Genomic DNA, 25,173 nt, shown 5'->3' on the forward strand with positions numbered 1-25,173 from the left:
AAAACGACTCGACTGGAGTCACTGTCGACCAAAAATTTCGCTCGACTTGGCTCTGTCACTCGAGTTTATCGACAGTTGTCACTCTATGTGACTGGATTACTATGGGAGTCGACGGGTGGACATCTGAAATATGCATGCTTACTTTGATCGACAATGACTACAGACAAAAAAAAAAAAAAAAGACACTACACGTTAATGCTTCCAGTGGGCTGTTTGCCCTTTGAAGGAAGCACCACACTAAACAACGGACTAGCATGCAACGCCCAGTGGCACAGTCGGAAAACATTCCTGTCGAAAAGTTATTCGGCCTGAGGCGGGAATCGAACCCACACTCCTTAGCACGATGCGGCTAAATACCTTGATGACACTAACCGCACGGCTACGAAGCCCAGACAAGTCACGTGAATTCGCTCGAATTACAAAATAGACCCCTAAGTAAGCAGATAAGTTAGTAAGCAAGTAAGTAAGAATGTAAGTAACACATGATTTAAAAAAATTTGACAAAATTGTCATCTGATCGTTAGGCAGTCTTCAAGACCAAAATGAACGTTAGGGAGTCTTCCAGATTAAAATTAAGGTATAATTTTACTTAACTGTATTACATTACATATAAACGCATATACGCAGCATCACGTTGAAACAATAAAACATTTAAATACAACAAATTACAGTTCATTCCTATTGTATTACACTAAAACATTTCTCACAACTATGGTAAGCTTTCCCGAAATTTAATTGAGGTGCGATTTTCATGACATCCGCTCAAATAGTAACCGTGTCGGAAATGGTGGACACGTTGTCCCCGTTCATGTTGTGTTCGTCCTGAAACCGGGCGTAGCGCACCGGGAGCGAATGGGACCTTACCCGGGCGACAATGCCTTGCAGTTCTTCGGTCAGCGAGGTGGTATGTCGTCGCCGGCGGTAGAGCACTAGGGCGGCAACGGTCAATGCTGCACAGAGCACCAGTGCACCGATGATGGAGTACTCGAGGGGACCGGCTCCTCCACCGCCTCCGCCCAGGTGACCTAGGGTTATGTTGGCCTGCAGTTGGTCGGCTTGCTGGAGGGTTGTGTTTGGGTTGGAGGTGGTTGGCGGTGTGTTGGATGTGGTGGTGGTGATTGCTGTTGTATTGATTGACGGCGTAACTGTTGTGGGAGATTGGGTAGTTACAGCGGATGCAATAGTTGCTGCAGTTGAGGTTAGGTTAGGGAGAGTGGTGGTTGGTGGTGTTGTTGAAACACCTATTGAAATACTTGTGGGTGGAGAATTAGTGGACAATGGAGCGAACGTTAGTATGTCAGTGTCGGTTGTACTTTCCGCAAGATTTACTGTTGTTGTCACCGAAGTTGTTGTATCTACTGGTGTGACGATTGCAGTTGTTGGTAAAGTTGTAGCCGTAGTGGTTTCGTTTGGTTTTTTCGTTATCACCCTGTATGGAAGAGAATTATGAAATTAATGATTTAAAGTATTGATCCAAAGAGTATTAGAATGTCCTGATAAAATAGACGTTCCAAGAAAATAAAATCAGTTCAGTATCATACAAACGTATCTGAAGTGATGGATTTTTGTATATTTTCGTAACATTTTACGATGCAGGATGCCGATTTCTACTCAGTTGAAAATGACCGTCGTAACGTTTTCCCGGCAAAGTAATTAGCTAAATAAAAAAAAAAAAACAATGAAGAGAAATCGACCACGCAGTTGTTATTTGGAGTTCTCAAGAATCGCAAAGGGTTTCTAAAGTGTTCCCAAGGGATTCATAATGATTTTAAGGAGTTTAAAGGCCTTCCATGTGTTATCAATGAGATTCCATGGGGTTCTCAAGGACGCCCAAGTGATGGCCTTAGTAATTTTCAGAGGTGCCCATGTGTTCCTACCCAGTTTCCTTGAGTTTTTCAACAGATGTCAAGGCGATTTTTAAGGTTCCTAATCGACTCACAATAGTTCTCAGTACTTGCTCAGAGTTTTGAGGGGATCCTAATGACGCTTCCAAGGGGTTTCAAAAAGATCATAAGAGATTTTCAAGAAGTTTCAAAACGTTTTCCAACAGATTTTCAAAGATACTGCAAGGATCTTCTAAAGAAGCTCCATAGGTTCCCTAACGTTCCTATAAACTTTCAAATGATTAGCATAAATTTTTATTTTTTAAAGACTTTTCAGATGTTTCAAAGATTTCTCAAGGAATTTCTAATAGTTTTCAGTGGTTTCAAGTACCTCTCATATGTATCTAACGAATATTCATGAGATTCTCAAGCGCTCACAATAGGTTTTTGGGAGGAACGGTGGTTTTCAGAGTATTCCAAAGGATACTCAAGTGTTGCTAAGAGTTTACAAGACGTTTCCAGAGGTTTCATTAAGTTTCGAATAAATTGTTGAGATACAAAATGAATTTTAAAAGTGCCTGAAGAGATTTCAGAAGGTCCCAAAGCATTCCCATAGGCTCCCTAATGTTGGTTCTCAGGGGTTGTCATGGAATAATCGAGCGTATTGGAAGGGGTTTTCATGACGATTTCAAGAGGTTCCCAAGGAGATCCGATTAATTAGTGATATTCAGAGCATCCAAAGCAGACCAAAGAGGTGCGCAAAGATTTGTGGGTTTTCAACAGTGTTCCCAGGTATTCAGTGATAAAAGTAAATAAATAAAATAAAATATAAACAAATAATAATATAAAAACCTAATAAAATATAAATAATAATAATATAAATCCCTTTAGAGCTAATTTTATTTGGGAGTTTTGTATATGTTTGCAGGGCTATAATCCCATATAAAGCTTAATAATAGTAAACCAACTCATGTATATCTCTTTCCCTATCCACTGGATTGAATTGCTCTCTTCAGCTAATTTCTTTACTATGGTTTCAAGAATGAATTTTCACTACGGAATGATAAGTTTGTACTTACATTACAGAACATTGATTTATTGACTCTTTATTAAGGGGAAATTCAGCCCGAGGCTGGTTCATCCCCGAGAATTACAGAACATTTTTTTTTCCGTAATAGTTTCCATATAAACCTACATTGTTTTTGGGCCACTTTTAAATCATCACCTAGAATGCTGAACACTACTTTCATGGTAAGGATGATAAGAAAGATATGAGAGATTTTTAAATTTAAACCACCCTGGTATTCACAAGGAATTCTCTTCAGTGGCTTTTTTGAATTTCCATTTGAGGTTCCAGGAAGTTCCAGAGATTCATAAGGAGCTCCCAACAAATATCACACCTTGGAAAGAGTACCGTAATTTCGGGTGAAATTGATCAGTTTTCACGGTTTTTCTAGTCTGTTTTCTATAATGTTAACAATGCCAAACAACTAAATGCAGGAAAACAAGTACGAAGGTGAGCCTCATCGACTCATGTAGCGAAAATTTCTAACAAATGTCATTTTAGTGTTAAAAAATATCTCTAAAATAAAAAATCAGGGGATCTCATTTCGGGGTGAAATTGATCATTTGTCAATGCCATTATTGTTAGTTTTCAAAACAACTCTATATGATAAATTTGAGCTCTCTGAATCCGAATATGCTTGTCAAATTTTTAACAATGCAATATTTATATAAATTACGAACAGTTAAATTTCAACAATTACGCGGAAATTGCCTAAATGTATGCAATTTCCTAAGGAATTCAATGATATCTAACGGGAATTAAATTAATTCAACCATATGAGCTAATTGGTACGAGTTTTGGTAATGAAATCTGGTTTAGGGATATATCTCAAGCATCCTCACAAACTTTCAGGTTTATACCATGTTCAAATCCTTGCTTAGAAATAGAAGTTTATAGGTGTTTGTCAATAGTGCACCGTGCATGATTTTGAAATTTTACATTATTTTCATAATAATAACATTATTTAACGCAAAAAATCTTCACAACACACAATTCGACAATAGTTGCGACAAACAACGTTCATTTATTACAGCTTACATTAATATTTGTGCTCCATTACGAATAAATAAAATCGTGTGATACGATGATCAATTTCACCCTTCTGATCAATTACACCCGATTTTACGGTATCTAAGAAATGTCGGTGTATCCCAGAAGCGTCCCCATGTATTGCAAAGAGATTTCCAATGGACATTAGAGGTTCATAGGTGCTCGCAAGCGGTTATTAAAGCCACTCGAAGATTACAAAGCGGTTCACTATTAATTTGTGTGGTTTGTGCTAACGTAAGAACAACACGACATTCACCAAACGCGACGCGAGACAAGACATAACACTTATAGTTCTTACTATTGTCAAGAAAACTTAAAAATTACCTTTCTGTCGACCGGTTTCGGGCGCGATGTGGCCCATCTACGGGACAATGTCCGACTGGCTCTCAAGGATTTTTCAGTCAAATTTCAGTCGGACATTGTCCCGTAGATGGGCCACATCGCGCCCGAAACCGGTCGACAGAAAGGTAATTTTTAAGTTTTCTTGACAATAGTAAGAACTATAAGTGTTATGTCTTGTCTCGCGTCGCGTTTCGTGAATGTACAAAGCGGTTCTCTGGCAAACCCAAAAGGTTATCAGTGGTTCAAATAAGATTCTCAGAGTATGTATTCCATATCCTTGAAAAAAATATCTAACAAATTTCAGCGGTTTTTGGGAATATTCAGATATTTGAAAGGGGTTCCATATAGGCTATGGGATTCCAAGGGATTTCCGAGCAATTTTAATTTTCAAGGAATCCGTAGAAGTTTCCAGTGTCTTCTTCTTCTTTCTGGCGTTACGTCCCTACTGGGACAGAGCCTCCTTCTCAGCTTAGTTTTCTTATGAGCACTTCCACAGTTGTTCACTTACTATGCCAATGACCATTTTTGCATGTGTATATCGTGTTACAGAGTTTATAAGTCATCCCCTGGAGATTCCTAGAATAATAGGGAGTTCAAACGGCTTCCGATGTGCCCAAACAAGTTTCTAGGAAGTTCTCAGAGCCTGCCAAGGGACTTCTAAGGTTCTAAGCGATTCGCAAAGGATGTATAAGGGTCCTAAGGCGGTTCAATATGTTGTTCCAGGAAGTTTCCAGTGTCATATTCTTGAAAATATGTGGAAGGACCATGAAGGCCCAGAAGATTAGAGGAATTCCTTTGCAATGCCCTAAAAAACTTTGAAAACTAATTGGCTATCCCTGGAACCGCTAGGAATATCATGGCATAGGAATTATAACGTAAATTTTCAAAAGGACATATCTAACATTGAGAGATTATTTTTGTTTAGTTCCTCTTAAATCAATAACAAAGCCAGAAAGGTTTAATTCTGTTGCGTTTTTTGTATGGAACGCTAGCCAAGGACCATTGGCGTAGCTAGGATTTTTTTCTGGAGGGGGCCTAGGGGGGGCCTAGCAAATACTTGTTTTTCAAAAGTACTGTCAACAGCAATAAGTAGGAATTTCACAAATTTCGTAATTTCAACGGATTTTCATGTATTTATTATTTTGTTTCATTTCACGGCACATCAGTGATATTAGTTATTTTCAATTTTCACAACGGAAAAGATTCATTCTTTTTGTAATCCAGTCAAGATTTCAAGAAAAAAGACTTACAAGGAATGTCCTTTGTGATTCTTCCAAGAATTTCGCAAGTACTTACACATAAGCTTTGAAGAGATTTCTCTGTGAATTCCTACGGAGATTTGTTCATGAATTGTTTTCGTAGTTTTCAGTGCTTTCTTAAAGAACTTATTTATTAGTTTTCACTGAGTTTGTCCTGGGATTCCAACGGAAAATCATTTCCAGGCTTTCTGATCTCACCAAAAAATTTCTCGAACAGATTGGATTAAAAAAATCTCTTGAAGAATTCCGCCAGAGAATGCATTAGAAATTCTTGTTCTCCTGGAGAGTCCTCTACGTACTTATTACATATACATTCCAATTGTAAGTTCGAAGAATCCTCCAACAGTTCAATTATAATTTGTTTAGGATTGTTATAAATTACTTAGAATTTCTCCAAAAAATAGTACAAAAAAAGGAGTCTCACCAAAAATGTCTTCAAGATCACTTAGTTAGTAATCCCCCTCAATATATTTTTTTTATTTTTTCATAAATGTCAACTCTAACATTCCTAGGACGTTCCTAGCGGAATACGTTCAACTGTACCTTCACTCTTCCACGAAAATACTCAAATTAGTGCAGGAATTTCTTAAAGAATTATATTATTGTTTCCCTAAGATTCTTCCGAAGAATTTACCAGAGATTCTTCCAAGTATTTTCCAGAGATTTTTTTCTTTACATTTTCTTTACCAAATGGGAATTTTCAAAGAAAGTTTTTATCAAAGTTACAGTTCCATCAAGTATTTCTTCGGGCTCTAGAAATAACTCCAATTATTTTCAAATGGTAATCTCAGGATTCTTCCATAAATAACATTTAAAAATGTATCCGCTATCCATATTGATTTTTTTCAGTGATTGCTTTACAAACTCCTCCTACCCGAGCAGAAGAAAATAACTAATGAATACCAAATTGAGGTATTCCATACCAGATAATTTCCAATACTTACAACCTGAATGAGGTATGAATGAGCCCTGCATAAGAGGTAAAATACCTCAAATAATACCTTCTGCATATTCTACAAATACCAAGCTGATACTTAGATCAGGTATTGTAATACCTAAATAATACTTGATGGATTTTCATATAAAAGTGAAATTTTTCAATACTTTTGAACTGTAGTTCAATACCTCCAGCAGTCCTCAATAGCTGTCGAATACCAAAATGAAGTATTTTTAATTGTTTTAAACATTTTTTCCAAATACCATTATAATACCAAAATGAGGTATTGATAACTGAACAATACCTAATTCTGGTATGATACCAAAATATGGTATGTATAAGTTATTGGTGAGTTATTCTTTCCTCCTCGGGTACGAATCACTCCATAAAAAATAAACATACAAAAAAATTGAAAGAACTTTTTTGTTTTTTTTTTTAATAATTGCAGCTTAAAAATAATTCGCGAAAAATTTCTAAATTCCTGTCGTAAAATTCAAGTAATATATTGTAGAATTTCTGAAATTTGTTGACAATGTATTTCAGAGAAAAAATGTCCATGCAGGATTTACTACAAAAATTCTTGCTCTTTGTCCTTCGTCTTCTATAACAGAAAAAAAATGGTGTTAATGGATGGAATTTCAACTGAAAGTGTTTGTTACTTAAATCTTACATAACATTTTGTATGAACTCGACAGTTTCATGATACTATGTTGAACATATTAATGTAGAGCCCATTTTCCTAACTTTAGAAATTCAAAGCAAACTTTTTTAAAGGGTGTATTATCGATTATTTTGTAGTACTGTAGAAATTTAACGTGAAAATATTGCTGGTATTTTTTTAAGAATATTTCGGAAGATATATTGTGGTAAAATTCGTAATGTAAGATTTTAATAAATTAAAATCTTTGGGTAAACTTTGCATTCCCAGACAACCAGAAATCGCATGAAAGTTCACGTTATAACTCGTTTATTCATATTAATTACATCATACCCACAAAACACCGTGGATAAACTCGTCAAATTGATGAGTTTCCTCGCATAAAACACTTTTTTCTGAGTTCATTTGTACATTTTGTTTCATCCCGTACACTCGTACAAAATAAGTCGAATCAATCCGTAGCAGCTGTCAAATCAACATTTGTTATCATATGTTAAGTCGCATAAGATCACAGGTTATTTCGGTAGAATATTTATACACTCGCATTGTATGTTATTGATCATCACATAAAATATGCACATATATCGCCTCCACTTTTGTACGTAGAAGGCCTTTTCGCGACATCTTATAAGTTAAATTTTGCACATACAATGCCTCCAGGTGATTTCGTTATGCGTACATTTTGGTTGTCTGGGTTACTTTGAAAATTTGTTGAGGAATTCCTGATGGGCTTTGAGAAATTCAAAACCATACGTATAAGAATTCTGCATTTTTTAAACTATCATAATTTACCTTTTTATAGATTCATTGAAATGTTGGTTTTTGTAGTATGGAAAGATTTTTGTACGAAGTTCCTTAAAGCATCATGGAAAGGAAGGAGAATCAACAAATTGTCGAAGCAGCCCGAGGAGAAACAAATAACTCCCCAATAACTTATGCATACCATATTTTGGTATCATACCAAAATTAGGTATTATTCAGTTGTCAATACCTCAATTTGGTATGATAATGGTATTGAAAAAAATCTTTAAAACAATTAAAAATACATCATTGAGGTATGGAACAGCTCTTGAGGTCTGCTGGAGGTATTGAACTACTATTGAAAAATTTCACTTTTATATGAAAATCCATCAAGTATTATTGAGGTATTACAACACCTGATCTAATTATCAGTTTGGTGTTCGTAGAATATGCTTGAGATATTATTTGAGGTATTTTACCTCTTATGCAGAGCTCATTCATACCTCATTAAGGTTGTAAGTATTGGAAATTATCTAGTATGAAATACCTTAGTTTGGTATTCAGAAGTTATTTTCTTCTGCTCGGGAGGTAGAACAATAGATGGGCAATGGTACAATGAAAATTAAGTTAAGGTATGTTCATATTATGAAGTGGACATCTTGTGCATGCTGTATCTTTTTAATTTATCAATGAAATTTCAAGCGGTTTTCTGCACATCGTTCGACTAGTATTGTACAATGTTGTGATAATAAAAATTCTCCAAAATAATTAAATTTCACACGAATATGGCACAACGATTAGAACGGTCGATTTTTGGAGGTTATCAATTGTTTGGAAAATTCGACAATTTATATTTTTTATCTAAAAAAAGGCTTGTTCCTCGAAAGCATTATGAATCAGAAGCCTGATGGAAAAATCAAGCAATTTTTGGAACAACAATTTTACAGATAGAATAAAATCATTTTTCCCCTATATTTTTCAGAGAAAATAATTTAGAATTTGAAGGGAACTGATATGAGTAGAAATTTTTGGTTAAAGGTATGTCCTGACGGAAGTCCTAATATAGTATTAATATGCAAAACAACTTACGCTTTCATAAAGTTACTTATCGAGTCCCCACGTCACATTTAAAGAACATTAGAAACACAATTGCTTTATTCTTAGATGACCTTTCAAATTACTATCACAATCATCAAAATTGGCAACACTGCTGTAAAAAAATCGATTTAATTTTCCACATATTTTTCATAGTATGTTATTCTGAGATTATCAATTGAAATATTTGTAGAAAACCATTTACAATTTGCTGTAGATCGATAAATATGCGTAAACAATTTTAAAAGTATGAGACTTTTTAGTAAAACTACCATAAACAGTAAAATTTGTACTTAAGACTATGGTTTAACGCACGATTTAGCTCTCGTTTGTACAAATAAAGTTTCTTTAGTAAGCCAAACTAGTTTTGAACACGCTTTCTACTTTTCTCTTTTGCTGGGAGTGAAAGGATGGTGTATCAGCAAATTTGGCCATAAATGGGTAAATCACTAAAGTAACATAATGTCAGAGAATGGTGGAATATAATTGATTTTTTTAAAGCTATACCTTCAATGGGATAGTAAAGAATACAAACATACAATTTGTTCATAAAAATTAGGATTTTTGTTTTGCGAATAATAATGTTAAACTTTGACGAACAACTTTTCTTATGAGTTTTTGGAAAAACTATTTAGCTCATTAACCAAAAGCATTTTCTAAGACTTTATATTTTCATAGCATTATAGAATAATAGTTGAACGATGCACAGAAAACCGATTTCGATTTTATCAATAAATTAAAAAGATATAGCATAAACAAAGTGTCCTCTTTATAAAATGAACAGTCCTTATTATTTATAACCTGGAAAATTACAGGATAGTTGCAACCACTCTAATAAATTTACAAATAAAACAAATTTCTCAAGAAGTTCCATCAGAATCTTCTTTGGAAATTGTCTTTGGAATCTATCTATGACTTCTGGTTTTCTGGAATTCTGCCAAAAAGCCTCCTAGAATTCCGCCCTCGTATTGCTGAAAAATGCAAACCAAAAATATGGATTCTGCCAAAAAATAGTAAAATTATTTCTGAAGAAGTTTTTTAAAGGAAGATCAATACAAATGTCTTTATGAATATCGTGATAAATCCTCACTCCCTTCCCTGTTATTTCGCTACATGGTTCTCTACAGATTTCTTTACCGTTATGCTTATTTTGGAAGCAAAAATTTCCTGGAGTTTTTCAACTAGATTCGCAGGCAAGAGACATTCCAAAAACAATTTTCTTTTCAATTCTTGAACAATTCGGGGACTTAAAGCAAAATTTCTAGAAAAGGAGAACATAAGAGAATTTTTGACGCATTTTTTTATGTATTTTAGAAATATTTCTCAAGGGCTTTTGATAAACTTCGTGAAAGAATTAGTAATCAATTTTTTGGGAAAACTGTTTGAAGCAACAGAAGAATTTCTTATACAACTTTCAGCGAAATATCTCAGTATAAAATTTGATAGAATCAATTATTTTTAGAGGAATGCTGAACTTTTAAAAGATTAGGTAACATTTTTTTTGGTAAATTCGGGATTATATTCCGGAATCAGTTTTCTAATAATAGTACACATAGAACGAATGTCCATCAGGAGGAAATTACTTTGAAAGTATGAACAAGTCCCACAATATTACTCGACTAATTTTCAAGAGATAACCAAAATTTCCGAAGCCACCTTTCAATATGGCTTCAAGAATTTCATCATACTAAAATTTCATAAAGAATGTCGAAAAGTTTTTTGGAAAATTTTAGAAAACTTGGCCATGCCGAAATTTTTTGAAAGTCAAGCCTAATTTATCGACGAAAATTCCCGCTATATACTGTCTGAGAAATTCCTTTAGTAATTTTGTATATTTTTTTCAATTTTTTTTCGGACATCACCTTGAACTGGGTATCCCCCAAAAACCAGAGTTGCTTGCTGTCACTATCAACGCTTGAAATTTGCTGATTTGTACAGGCCGACTGCGATACAATTCGGATCATTCCATATCACATCAACATTATGCTGTTTACTCCATGATCAAGTTTAGCCTTGAATTAAGCAAATAAAATTGCAGTTCATCAGTACGATGTTCTTGATAGTACTGCAGACGGATTGAAACTATGTGTTGGTCACTGAAAAACATTAATAGCGTGGGTAATTACCACGTGATCACTCATTTTGCAGTGATTGTGATCTAGAGTGCGATGTCGCATCACCGCTGTTGGTTGTCAGATCAAAGTGATATTGATAGTTCGCAACTGATATTGATAGGTTTAGTCCATCAGCCATCAGCTGATATGGCTGATCTTGTGAAACTCTGCCAAAAACATGAGAAATTATAAAACATGAGAAATTATATGCTGCTTTATGCTGAAACAGCATTTATTTGGATTATTCAGAAAAAAAAACGAATTTTGGGAATCCAATTTCCCCCCAATTGCCTTTTTTGTACCACGATATTTTTTGCAACGGAAATGTCGAAAAATTGCGCTTATCGCAAACAACAAGAAGCTATTTCTAACAAATAACCATTCAATCGACAGCCGGACGGTTAAGAACCGCCACGCTGATGTTGTATATGACAAGCGAGGTTTCATCACTAAAGATGTTCAACATAAAATAACATTACTATAGAGGAGATTTTTGTCAATAAAAAGAGTCATGTACATTGAATCAGAAGATTTCGCTTCATGTTAAATAGTTTTTGTTAAAATTTTCATTTTTATTATCATCAAAATTTTCTGGGAGGGGCCTGGATGATTCTGGAGGGGGCCAGGCCCCCCTGGCCCCCCCTGTTCCTACGCCAATGCCAAGGACATTGTATTTCGATCTACAGTGAAAAATTTCCAAAAGCTTTAGTATTGCACTGTTATAATCGAAATAAAACGAGAGAGGAGGGCACCTCTCATTGGTACTTAGGTTCTTGAGAAAAGTTACACGAGAAGCTCGCGAAGCACTATTTGAAGTTGGTTAAAGAGTTGGTTGGGTCACTGTTTCTTAATTGTAGGCAATGGAGTTTCAAGTTCGTAAAACAGTTGGTGGAAACTTGCTAAGCTACAAAAACGAAAATAGTATAAACATCATTTTTCAGAAGGCAAAGAATTGAAACGCAAGTCGCTAAAGGGTAAAGGCTAATGATTAAAGTCTAAATATTTAAAACTGATGCTAAACGCTAAAGGCAGAAGGCCGAATGATAAAGTCTATAAGTTTAAGAATAAAAGCTGAAAGCTAAAATCTAGCGTTAGCGTAGTTACGGTATACTTCGTAGATTGGATACTAGCTATATTCATGTTTTTTCTTTGATAATCTCATCCAGATTGCTTTCAGGAACAAGGTTTGGGAGTTAACCTTTATCCAATCTCAAAAAAAAGTACCAAAACCGTTAATACTGCTATTCCCGGCCACGCTCATCTTTACTGCAACTTGGGATAGGGAAAGGAAATGTTGATGTAGCACTTACTTAATGAGAGTCCACCGACTCACTGACACCCTCCTAAGTGCTACGGAGTTAAAGGTTGGGAGAAGTTCAGGTCAGGATTCACCTGAGAAGCTAACGATAGACCCAGAGCGTTGATTGGTTACTCGATTTCAATTTAATCTCTTGAATGCCAGAAATCAAGAGAGAAACAATATGATATTTATAGTATGAAAATAGTGGCTCCGCGAAAAAAAAAAATTTCTGCTTGTTTACCAGTAAAAAGCAGAATCAATCTCCCAATAACCATCAATTTGTCAAAAAATAAATAAATCTGAAAGCTAAAAGCAAGAGTAAAAACGTAAATAGTAAAGACTGAAGTTTTGGGGGTTACTATTAACGGCTGAAGGCTAAAGAGTAAAGGCTAAAGACTTAAAGCTAAAGGCTAAAAACTAAAAGCTAAAGGCTGAAGGTTGAATCAGGTCCGTCACACTCGGGCTCAGATTGAGTACCACTTCTAGTACTGCATTTGGTCCCTCGGTAGTACAAAAGGTACCCAAGTTTGACAGATCGCAGTACACTTTTCACGGCATTCTAGATTACCTTATGAGCTATAAAATTTTGGGCAACTGCAAGGAACATGGGGGTCTTTAATTTGTCTTTGGTTGAATGCTAAAGGCTAAGGGTTCAATGTTAAGGACTAAAGGCTAAAAGCTTCTAGAATCTAGAATCTAGAAAGCTAAATGATAAAAGTTTAATGTTAAAGGTTCTAGGCTAGAGGTCAAATGCTAAAGGTTAAAGGTATACCTTCAAAATCACGGGACAAACCTTGCATTTTCAAACGGCCACAATTCAAAGAATAGAAGATCAATTATTAAAAAAAAAAAAATTGAAGTGAATGTGATTAGTTGATATTACATTCCTTATGTGAGACATCCCGCGTGGATGTTTCTGGGTAATGGAAAAAGCGAAATCCAAATGAGCTAGAAAGTTGGTGTCTTCGGCAAAGCTGTTCAGCAGATCAAGGACTATCTGGTAGTTACACGCTCAAAAAAGAATTCTAGAAAACGTGAACTGTCAAAAATACACCATGAACTACCACAAATGGTCACATAAACATGATCTAGTTCACGGTGTATTTTTGTTGTTGACAAGTTCACGTCTGCTGTTCACGGATACGAGAACGGATTTTTTTCTGTGTAGGAGTCTGATTGTAAATTTATCCACAAGGTGGTGCTAGTAAAAAGAAATCTTCGATCTTCACTACCTCAAGATCCTTATCAGCTAGAAGGTTGGTGTCTTCGGCAAAGATATTCAGCAGATTGAGGGCTATCCGGATGTGGAAAATCTAATAGAGAATGTATCTGCTAGGTGGCGCTAATTACAAATTTTCTTCAATTGTCTGTATTTTAACCTTCCAGTCGTCGCGCGGTTTGCTACCGTTAGAATCACCACGCTGCTGTTGTGAACGAAAAGCGAGGTTTTTTCAACAGTGTTGTACAAAATACAACAGCGCGACAACTGAAGTGTTAAGATCCTTATCAGCAAGAATATTGGTGTCTTCGGTAAAGCTGTTCAGCAGATCAGAAGCTATCCGGCGGTGAGGAATCTGATTGGGAATTCATCCGCTAGGTGGCGTTAGTAAAATCGAATTTCTATCTTCTCTACCTCAAGGTGTCTTCGGTAAAGATATTCAGATAATTGAGTGCCATCTGGAGGTGAAAAATATTGGCGCCAATGTGTGGCCGATAAGAAATTATAACTAATGCGTTATTCAAACAGTGTGCCATAGCCTAAAGCTTTTTTTTTGTTTTTTTTTTGTTTTTTACAAGGGGGAAATCTGCAAACAGATCCCCTGAGAAGATAACTCAGGGAATGCGGGGATGACGCACCAACGACGACCCGCTAAAACCAGCCTATGCACTGTGCATGAGCAATTCATTTAGAATTGCTCAAGTGGTGAACAGTGCATCGACATGACCCTTGGACTCAGACCCTCATCTCCCCGGAACCACCTTACGGTATTTCTTCGGGAAGGGACCAGTGCATATAGCACAACACGTGTAGCAGAAGTAGCCTAGGCAAACTGCTTCTCCTAGCCGACTTAAACAATGTTACAAGGGACCAGCCTCGGCAGGGCTAATCCTCTGCAGCCAACTCTTGGTCGGCGCGCCATAGACGCTGCAATTCTAACATAATGTGAGTGACAGCCGTAGTTACTGCATTCCAGCACTCGGCATCCGCACACATTCTCTCTATAATATTGTCGGGGGACGTGTCCCCTCCGCATGTAGTGAGCATGCGACCTCTCACAACAATGAAACGGGGGCAATCGAACACGACATGCTCCGCTGTTTCCTCTACACCAGCACAATTGGGGCACGCAGGAGATTCTGAGTGCCCGAACCTATGCAGGTACTGGTGGAAGTTTACTTCCCCATGGCTTCTACCATACCAATCTGACACATTTGGTATTAGTCGATGGGTCCATCTACCCTTAGTGGAGTTATCCCATTCCTGCTGCCAGCTTCTGAGCGTTTCCTCTTTACACGTGTCGCGGACTCCTCTGGTACCCCTTTGGTTGAAGCATTGAACATCTTCCTTGATGATGAGCCCGATGGGCGTCATCCCGGCTATGATGCACACGGCCTCTTTAGATACCGTCCGGTATGCACTTGCTACTCTTAAGCACATTATCCTGTACGTGCTTTCCAACCGCTTTAGGTTTCTGTTCGTTCTAAGCGCTTTTGACCAGATTGGTCCTCCATACCTTAGTATGGATAGCGCCACGCTTGCCAGCAGCTTGCGTTTGCTGGCAATTACAGCAGAGCTGTTAGACATCATCCTCGAAAGCGCCGCTATAGCCGTAGATGCCCTTTTACAGGCATATTCAACGTGGCTAGCGAAGCTCAGCTTGTCATCGATCATTACCCCAAGATGCCTAAGGGATCACTTGGACTCTATGGTGCAATCACCTACCGAGATAAGCGCCCGTTGCTCGGACTTGCGGTTGTTGACCACCACCACCTCAGTCTTGTGACGGGCCAGTCCTAGTTTCCTAGACTTCATCCATTCCTCAACCAGGGAAATAGAGTGCGCTGCTGTCAACTCTACTTCCTCCATCGATTCACCATAGACCACTAGGGTGATATCGTCGGCGAAGCCAACAATCTTAACACCCGTCGGAAGGGGCAGCCTCAGTACGTCATCGTACATCGCATTCCATAACAGCGGGCCCAGGATTGAACCTTGAGGTACTCCCGCGGTAATTCGAACGCTTTTCTGCCCCTCCTCTGTGTCATACAGTAGAATCCTACCATCAAAATAGCTTTCTAGAAGCTTACACAACTGCACCGGTACCTTGAGGCGGTGAAGCGCGTGTGCTATTGCTTCCCAGCTTGCGCTGTTGAACGCATTCTTCACATCCAGAGTGACAACCGCGCAGTAACGGATGCCGCTCCTTTTATGCTCGATTGCCACCTCAGCTGTTTGAACGACCGACTGGATGGCGTCCAGAGTAGATTTACCTTTTCTGAATCCAAACTGGTTGTTGGACAGGCCGTCCGCACTCTCCGTATACGGTACTAGTCTGTTGAGAATCAACCTCTCCAATAACTTGCCCGTCGTATCTAGTAGACAGATAGGTCTATACGCCGACGGGTCACCTGGTGGTTTCCCCGCCTTTGGTAGTAGCACCAATTTCTGTCGCTTCCATACATCCGGAAAGATTCCTTGATCAATGCAGCGTTGCATCGTGGTTCTGAACATGTCCGGATCCGTGTTCACTGCCGCTTTTAAGGCAACATTCGGGATACCATCGGGTCCCGGTGCCTTGTTTGACGCGAATGATTCCACGACTTCTGCCAGCTCTTCGTTCGTCACTCTCGCCACTTCTTCTCCTTCATCTGCCGCATACGGCGCTGGGGGCCATGGGCTTATGGGATGGTGCGGGAAGAGTACATCGATTATCGATCGCAGCAACTCGGGCGATTTCTCTTGGGGCGCTATGGCTCCTTTGGTCTTAGCCATTACCCCATGGACTAGAATTGGCACTCTCGCATAGACTTTCAAAGCATGCCCGTTTTCGACTCTTGATTTCCTTTTTAAGAGCCAACTTTGCCTCTCTGAATGCTGCACCGCGTTCCTCTCTTTGTGCTTCTGTGCGTGCGCGTTGCATTCTTCGTCTAGCCCGAAGGCAGATTGCTCGAAGATTTGCAATTGATTCGCACCACCAATACACTGGCGGCCTGTTCTCTCTAGGAGGGGCTTTTCTCGGCATGGAAGCATCACTCGCTCGTGATATCATAGCAACTAGCTCTTCACCGTTTAGGTCCAGAGTGTTTCGTTCGCGCCTCAGGGCTTCAGTGAATACTTCGCCGTCGAAGCGCGCTGTTTTCCATCCTCGGGCTTGGGTCGAGTTACATCGCGCTGCCTTCTGCCCGCCTGGTATTATACTATAGCGAATCGATTGATGATCGCTATGAGTATAACCGTCATCAACGCGCCAGTTCATGGTACCTAAAAGGTTAGGACTACAAAACGTCACCTCGATGATCGATTCTGCACCATTTCTGCGGAAGGTACTCACTGTACCCACATTTGCCAGCTCTACATTTAATGCGGCCAGGGATTCCAACAATAGCTAGCCTCTTTGATTGGTGCAGCGGCTACCCCACTCCACTGCCCATGTATTAAAGTCGCCAGCTATCACTACTGGCTGCCGATTAGCTAGTTCGGCCATCATCCTGTTAACCATGTGAGAAAATTCCTCAATCGACCACCTTGGGGGCGCGTAACAACTGCAATAGAACACGCCGTTGATTTTTGCTATCGCAAAACCGTCATTTGAGCTAGAGACTACTTCTTGGATTGGGTATCGTCCTGTCGTCCCTATAGCTGCTAGCTGTTGAGACCTATCCGCCACCCAGTTCCCGTTGTTGGCTGGTATGCGGTATGGGTCCGATAATAACACCACGTCAGTCTTGGTTTCCGAGACTGACTGCCAAAGCAGCTGCTGGGCTGCATCACAGCCTAAAGCTGACTACCTAAATATACTGATAGAATTTGGAATTGCTGTTCAAAACTTGATTGGACACATGACCATATCAAATCAGAAACAATATGCAACATTATTGTTGCTCAATATGTTGCTATGTTGCTATTGTTTCGGCTAAGATATTCAGCTTTATGGGGGTACATAAAGGTTGCTGGTATCCAATCTATACGAAGTATACCGTAACTACGCTAACGCTAAGATATTCAGCTTTATGGGGATGGAGAGTCTGATTGTGAATTCATCATCTAGGTGGCGCTAGTAAAAAGAAATCTTCAATCTTCTTTATCTCAAGATCTTTATCAGCTAGGAGGTTGGCGTCTTCGGCCAAGCCGTTCAACAGAATAAGGGCTATCTTGTGGTGGAAAATCTGATTAGAAACACATCCACTAGAAGTGGTGAAGATGTTCACATCATGAAACACATCACGAGAGTAAACTAAAGCAAAACATACACGACAGACTTGCAAGCATGCTTGGTGAACATACCAAAACTCCTACCATACTCGCACACACAAATAGCAAACAATTCGCGAACCTTTACTTGCGAGCTACCCATCTAGGTGTGATTTATTATAGTTTTGTCAGACAAATTAATTGTATATTCGTCAAATCAATAGTAAACTACTAGTTTGTAGTAAAATACTCATGAAAGCCAGAAATATCGGAGGGATAAAACCTTTTTTTAGAAGCGTTGTTGACTCTGAACAGCTACGACCAGGTTAGCGAATCACTTGAGCTTCGTTTACTCGCGAGCGCGACAGATAGGAGTAAATCAGCACTATGATGCTCGCGAGCTTATTATTTTTTTGTTCCGATTTAGCAAACATATTCGACACTTTCCATCACTGTCCACTGTGCTAGTAACAAATTTTCTTCAATCTTTTGAATCTCAAAATCAGTGTTGTTGACAATCATGGTAGTCAAAACGTTTTCGTTGACATTCAACAGCGTTTGCCTTCAGCATTCACAACACGAATGTTCAAGCGAATGTACAAAATAAAAATGTCAATTGATTTTAGCTGACCCCGATAGAGTCACAAGAAAACGGTAGTTTTGTTTTATCTATCATTTTTCGTTACCAGCTCTCATTTTATGTTTGTCACAATCGAAATGACAAGCAAGATTAAACTATTTTTGTCGTTTATGATGGGGCATACCGTAATCCGGGGTAACATTGATCATTTTTTTTTATATTTCTTAAATATTTCGTTTGAAAATGCTAATGTTGCAAATTTTATATTTTTAAAACAAGTACTGTCACCCATAGCTCGTGACTATATACTGCATTTTCTTTTTTGAATAATTTAAAAAAAAATGTTTTAAGTGATTTTTTTATTATGCTGATATGGGGTAACATTGATCACCCATGTAAACAACGTTCGGTAATGTTAAACATTTCGTTACTTACTTAAATCATGACCCCTGAAGCCGAATATGAAGGCCAAACGCTTACAAGTCATTTACTTTTTGAGTTATTTCAAAATTAAAAACACCTTGAACCAAAGAATACGCCTAAAAGTAGGCAATTTCCTAAGGGAATTCTATGTTCCTTACAGTAATCCGTTAATGTTACCTAATTGAGCATACTTATAAAAGTTAACCAATACACTACGGAATCGTTTTCAGCAATGCCATTTTTAGTAAGAACCGCATTTTCCTTGCTCATATCGTTTGCAGAACTTATGTAAGATATGAATCTTCGGTAGTGTCATCCTTACCCATTGAAATCATTGTTTCACAAACTTGACAAATTTACGCATAAGGTAAACGCAATTTTCGCAAAAATCTTCACTTTCATTAGCTTATGAATATGAGAAAGAGAAGCACCATTCATGATTTGGAAATGTTTCATCAATATATGATGATACGATCTTTTTATGAGATGAGTCATTCCGATCAATGTTACCCCGCTGATCAATGATACCCCAGATTACGGTACCTGAAATCTATGCAAAATTCATGATTTATCAAAATGTTATAATGTCAGACGACATTCATTCCACAGTTTTTGTGTTTCTCGATGTTCATTCTACCCTGGGAGGGAGAAACCAATACACAATTTCTGTCCGTCATAGTGAGCCGGGATTTCGCTGTCACGAAGTGTAACTGTGAGCCCAGATCTCAAACATTGGACTAACATGAAAAAGCGCGTAACTGATTAAAACACATTCTTGCATTTCATCAAAAGTGACAAAAATTGAATGAAAATCAATTCATGCACACAATGCAAGTAATGTCACGTGAGCACCTTTCAACCTGATTGAATATAAAGCATTGAAAAACGCATCGTTTTACTTTTTCCAATGAAAATGAATATTTAGTGCATAGAAAACTGTGGCCCTTTTTCCATTTTTGTCAGGAAAGCTCGAAAGTGCACAACAAAGGAAATCTAGCGATTTTCCCCAAGCCTGCCTTGATTGTTGTTGACAAGCTGGAGTTATCTTCCAGTTCAAACAAACGTTCACACTCAATCTGTTCGGTAAAAATAACTGGGTTTTGGAACTACCGAAAAAGTCAGTAAACTAAAAAAATGTCAAAAATCTAAAAACAGAGATTTTTCACTGAAATTTTGCAGAGAGCTTCCTTTCTATATCATATATCGATACAAAATAAAACATGGTGAAATTTGCTTTTCAATTACGCGTGGCGACAGTTTTCATTTTACTGATTTTTTCGGTAGTTCCAAAACCCAGTAAAATTTTACCGACCCCAGTAATTTAATCTAAGTGTGTTGTTCTTTATTGCGTGTGTAGTATCTGTGCCTCCCTCGCCTCCCTCCCAGATTCTACCGCTCGTGCTATGTATGAGAGGTGACGGTAGCGAATGAGTGTAGATGAATCATTTGAATGTGGAACATGGAACCGAAAAAAACATCGCGAAAAATATCGAATTTTTACAGCATTGCTCAAGTGTGGCACACTTCATGACTGTTTGAGTAAGGTATTGGTTACAATTTCTGGTAGGCCATACATTGGCGCCAATATGTTTCACCTCCAGATAGCCCTCAATCTGCTGAATATCTTTGCAGAAGACAACAATCTTCTATGTGATAAGGATCTTGAGATACTGACGATTGCAGAAAATTTGTCACTAACGCCACCTAGTGCGAATGAATTCTTAATCAGATTTTTCTCACCAGATATCCCTTGATCTGCTAAATAACTTTGTCGAAGGCACCAACCTAATTGCTCATTTGGATGTTGAGATATCCGTTTGAGGCCAATTTTGGACCCTCGTGGTCACACGCTTTTTCCGTTACCTGCCTAGAAAGGGAGAAGAGGTCAGGAGGATGTCTCATTCAAGCATTGCAAAACCAACTAACCCCCTTTATTTCAAAATTTATTTCCAATTTATTTGGTCTACTGGTCTCCAAATTGTGGCCATTTCAAGGCTTGTCTCAGGCTTTTATGGGTTAAGGGTACAATGAATGAAAAAAAAAATACTTTGGAATGTGGTCGATTAATCCTACACTGTTGAAAATAATGAAGATTACACGTCATGTAAACTTCATTTATGCGATGTAAACCTGACGTCATGTAAATTTAAGTTTGAAATTATGTAAAAATGTGTTATATGTCATGTAATCACTTAGGATCGTGCTGAATTATACACAGTACCAAAAAATAATGTGATTTACGTCTTTTGGGATGCACATAAAAGAAGCGAGCCGAATGACGTGAGTTTGTGTCCAATTTCAAATACATTAGTGTCTGATTCGGGAAACGTCGATCACAGTTCCATCATTTTCGTGTCCTTTAACATGTAAAATTACATTTTTTGTTCAATACATCTTCAAGGACACGTTTTTGTGTCGTTCCATCACTTACATCATGTGTCATTCAGTCATAACCAGAATTACGTCCAGAGTAATTTTCATTATTTTTAAGAGTGTATGATATACAGTCAGTGACATAAGTTAGTAACCAAATGCTGTTTTTCCATACAAAATTCCCAAGTTTGGGGTGCTGTATCTCAGCTTCTGGTAGTCCGGATTGGCTGAAATTTGGATGTCGAACTACAAATAACTTGAAATTTTGCCTGTAAGGGAATTATTATATTTCAGTCATTTTACATAGAGTTTCAGAGGGTTGTTCAAAGACAAAAGTAAGTAACCGAGAGACTTTTTAATTTAATTCGAAAACGGTAAGTCGTGGAAAGTTGGTGTGTTCTGCAAATTTGTGTGATTTCTGAAATTGAACAACTTTGTGGAACAGACCAACTTTCCACGACTTACCGTTTTCGAATTAAATTGAAAAGTCTCTCGGTTACTTACTTTTGTCTTTGAACAACCCTCTGAAACTCTATGTAAAATGACTGCAATGTAATAATTCCCTTACAGGCAAAACTTCAAGTTATTTGTAGATCGTCATCCAAATTTCAGCCAATTTGGACCACCAGAAGCTGAGATCCAGCACCCCAAACTTAGGCATTTTGTATGGAAAAACAGCATTTGATTACTAACTTATGTCACTGACTGTATAATTGAAGTTTACATGACATATCATGTAAATATCCATGATATGCCACGCTCCAATTATGTGCATTATATGACTCATAAATTTACATGTTTCGTTCGAACTGAGTACATGATAAAAGGTTGTGAGTTTTACTCAAACTTTCGACAAAAAAATATCTTCAAGATTAACATAGCAATGTTGACAAAATGATTTTCATAAGCTTTAAAGAAACTTCTGCACTCTTCAAGGCTAAACCAACAGAATATATATTGAACTGATTTTAATTTTATTTTGATAAACAGATCCATACACTGTTGGGATCAAATGGCCAAATCAAATCAGACAAACTGGACAAGATGAAATTTTTGTTTTGTGAATATAACTTGGTCCAGTTTGTCTGAACACTGACCAAATTTCAGTTATTTCTAATTATTACTGTAGTTCTCAAATATTACCTGATGTAGTTCATCTCACTACAGTTGCATTTCAGAAAACTATCTATGGACGAACTCTCGCACAGGACAGCATCCCACTTCAAATCTGTCGTCATCACTTCACACTGCAATAGAATTAATCATGAAACATCAAATAAACACATAAAAATACAGTAGTAATAACCTTATAACTTCCGGAACTGTTCCCGGCAGCCAAAGAAACGTTCCACAGATACCTTCCATCTTTCCATTCGACTTGTTTCCACGCTCCAGTCTTATCAACCACCAACAGCAGAGCACGGTACATTCCGACCATGGGTTCCGAAGTGAGCACATCCGATCGGAACCATATCTTGGCTAGACAGTAATACGCTACACCAGTCGCTGAGACGGGTACCGTTGGAACTTCGGATGTCTTCACAGTCGCGGCCATCGGACTAGTCACATTATCCGGAATCCGGACACCGTCTTGAAGAGGATTTTTGGACGATGCGCTCCACCTCATCACGTCCAGCGTCACCAATTTTCCGGAGTATCCACCCTGTTTATTGGTGCAGAACTGCTCTGTCGCAATCGGGATGTACCCGAGCAGCTGTTGCTTTGATTCCGAATCGTTTTTGGACATTATCTGGCTCTCGTAGAGATCAAGTTTCACGCCTGCCGTGTTTGTAGCAGGAGCTGGATTAACTTGACGGGTTTCACGAGTTGGGCCATACTCGACGGCATCAATCAACTCCAGCAGCAGACTCAGCAGGTAAGAACCGGTATGCCCGAAGTCGACAAGGACCTTCACCTGTTTCGCAAATTGAAGAATATCGGACGCCGACATGAATCGCGACCGATCGGCAAAGTTCTCCTCAACTATGGCCGTTTGGACTTCTATGACCGACATGATCTTGGTGTAGAAGTCGCTATAATCTTTGGAGTCTTGGTTCTTCAGGGTGACAACAGCATCGAACGCTAATTTGGTTGCCTCGATAATGTTACCCCGAAGAAAACTGTTCTTGACGCTGTCAATACGGTGCTCTAGATCTTCTTGGTTCAAGTTCGTATTGGGTAGCAAGGAAACCTTCGGTCCATCGATGCGGGAACAGGCAGATCGCGAGTCACACACTTCGTAGAATGTAGTAACGCCACCTTTCGAGTACGGTAGTTGAGTCTCCGCAGACATCACTTCGTAATAGCTAGCAAAGTTGATCGAGTTTCCTTCGACGGAGTACCAATACGAGTATCGCAGCGGGAAATCTGTTTCCCGTTCCAGTGCCATTCCCGTAGAGAAGGTGTAAAATGTGTTGAGAGCTGTCCCGTTTTCGTTTGGGATGACTTCGAGAGGAAGTCCTTTCGGTGGAGCGTTCGTTTCCAAGATCATGTCCCAATGGCTGGTAACTGTGCCACGTGGAACTTTAGAATCTACGCTGTCGTCGATCGGTTCCGGACACTGCGTGATTAATCTAAACTTGTATGACGCATCAGGTACAAGTCCGTCCCACTTTTGAGCAGCATCCGGAATGATGAGCGTGACTTCACGAGTTACTGTATCGTTCCCGTAGTCTACCAGCTCGGAGAGGAAATTTTCCTCAATGTCATTGATACGAACACCTCCAATGCCACCCATTGAAGTGGAGTCAAAGTACGCGAAACCTTCTTGTTTTACGACGGTCCAATTACTGGTGCACTTTGGGAAAAGCCCACTCACATCAACCGGTATCTCGTAACGTTGACCGAGAAACAGGTACATTGGTGGTAGCGACTGCAGGACCACCGAAACAGTTGACTTGGAATTAACTTTTATGTGAGAATCAAGTTGGAGGCCTTCAACTGCAACGGATATCGTATATTTCGATTCTTTGATAAACGAAATTGTCGCACTGTTCTTAGAGACGAGTAAATCTTCCGAACAGCTCCCATCTCCCGAGGAATCTTTGCAGCTCCAGTTCACATTGGATATTTTCCTGTCGTTGAACACGGTGCGTATTTCGGTCGTTTGGGCAAATCCAGTTGTTGCGTCAATTGGGAAGATCTTCCCTCTCAAGCCGCGATTTAGGACGTTGAGCTTCATGTTAGCCGCAACAATGTTCTTTCCGGTGGTAGATTCAACAACCGTTACATTTATGATGTAATTCTTGCCCGGCGATAGATTTCCGGCGGGTATTTCTAGGACATCCGAGCTGGTGTTCAATGCTGCTAGGGCTTCGTCCAGTCCTTGTACTGTCCATTTGAACTGAAATAGACGATAGGGAAACATAGTTAGGCCATTGATAAGGAAATACAATTTATACAAGGTTATAATTTCTCAAGAGACTCCAAAACGTTAAAAGGGATTCCCAAGAAGTTCTTTAACTCCTAGATGTTCTCCAGGAGTTTTCAGAGTACTAAGAGGTTTTTGAAGAAATCATAGGGCAGCTCAAGAGGTTTTAAGACGTCTTATTTCAAGAGATTCACATTAGTTTCTCAAGGCGCTCCTAAGAGTTGAGAGCCAGATACTTTGAACTCTCAACTTTGGACGAAATGGAGCAGCGTGAGGATTGACCGCAGTGGAAGGATGCATATGACGAGGAGATGAAGTCAGAAAAATGGCACCTGAACGTTATGCAAGCTGCCGGAAAAGAAAGACCCGTACCATGCTTGTGGGTTTTTGCATCAAGCGAGGCGAAAATAGCAGTTATGACCGCTACAAGGCCAGATTACTTAGTGGCACGTGGTTTCACCCAAAGATTCGGATACCACTATACAGACACGTATGCTCCGGTAACCAGATTGGATACAGTTCGAACAGTACTTGCTGTTGCGGATCAGAAACGTCTCGAACACCATCAGATAGACGTTAAAATAGATTTTTTGAATGGGAGACTTCGTGAAGAAATCTATACTTGACGC

The 25,173-nt window shown here is 38.7% G+C and overlaps 1 protein-coding gene across 1 annotated transcript in view; it reads right to left on the minus strand.

The window, feature by feature from the left end:
• Positions 1-559: 559 nt before the first annotated feature.
• Positions 560-25,173, minus strand: part of LOC5580082 — a 46,202-nt gene continuing 21,588 nt past the window's right edge. The window contains exons 4-6 of the mRNA XM_021837381.1: positions 22,481-24,517; positions 22,318-22,421; positions 560-1,429 (exon numbers count right to left, since the gene is read on the minus strand). Coding sequence (XP_021693073.1) covers positions 763-1,429; positions 22,318-22,421; positions 22,481-24,517 — 2,808 coding nt within the window. The 3' untranslated portion in view covers positions 560-762. The remainder of the gene's footprint in view (positions 1,430-22,317; positions 22,422-22,480; positions 24,518-25,173) is intronic.

This window comes from Aedes aegypti, chromosome 1, assembly GCF_002204515.2.
Source record: "Aedes aegypti strain LVP_AGWG chromosome 1, AaegL5.0 Primary Assembly, whole genome shotgun sequence".
Taxonomy (NCBI): domain Eukaryota; kingdom Metazoa; phylum Arthropoda; class Insecta; order Diptera; family Culicidae; genus Aedes; species Aedes aegypti.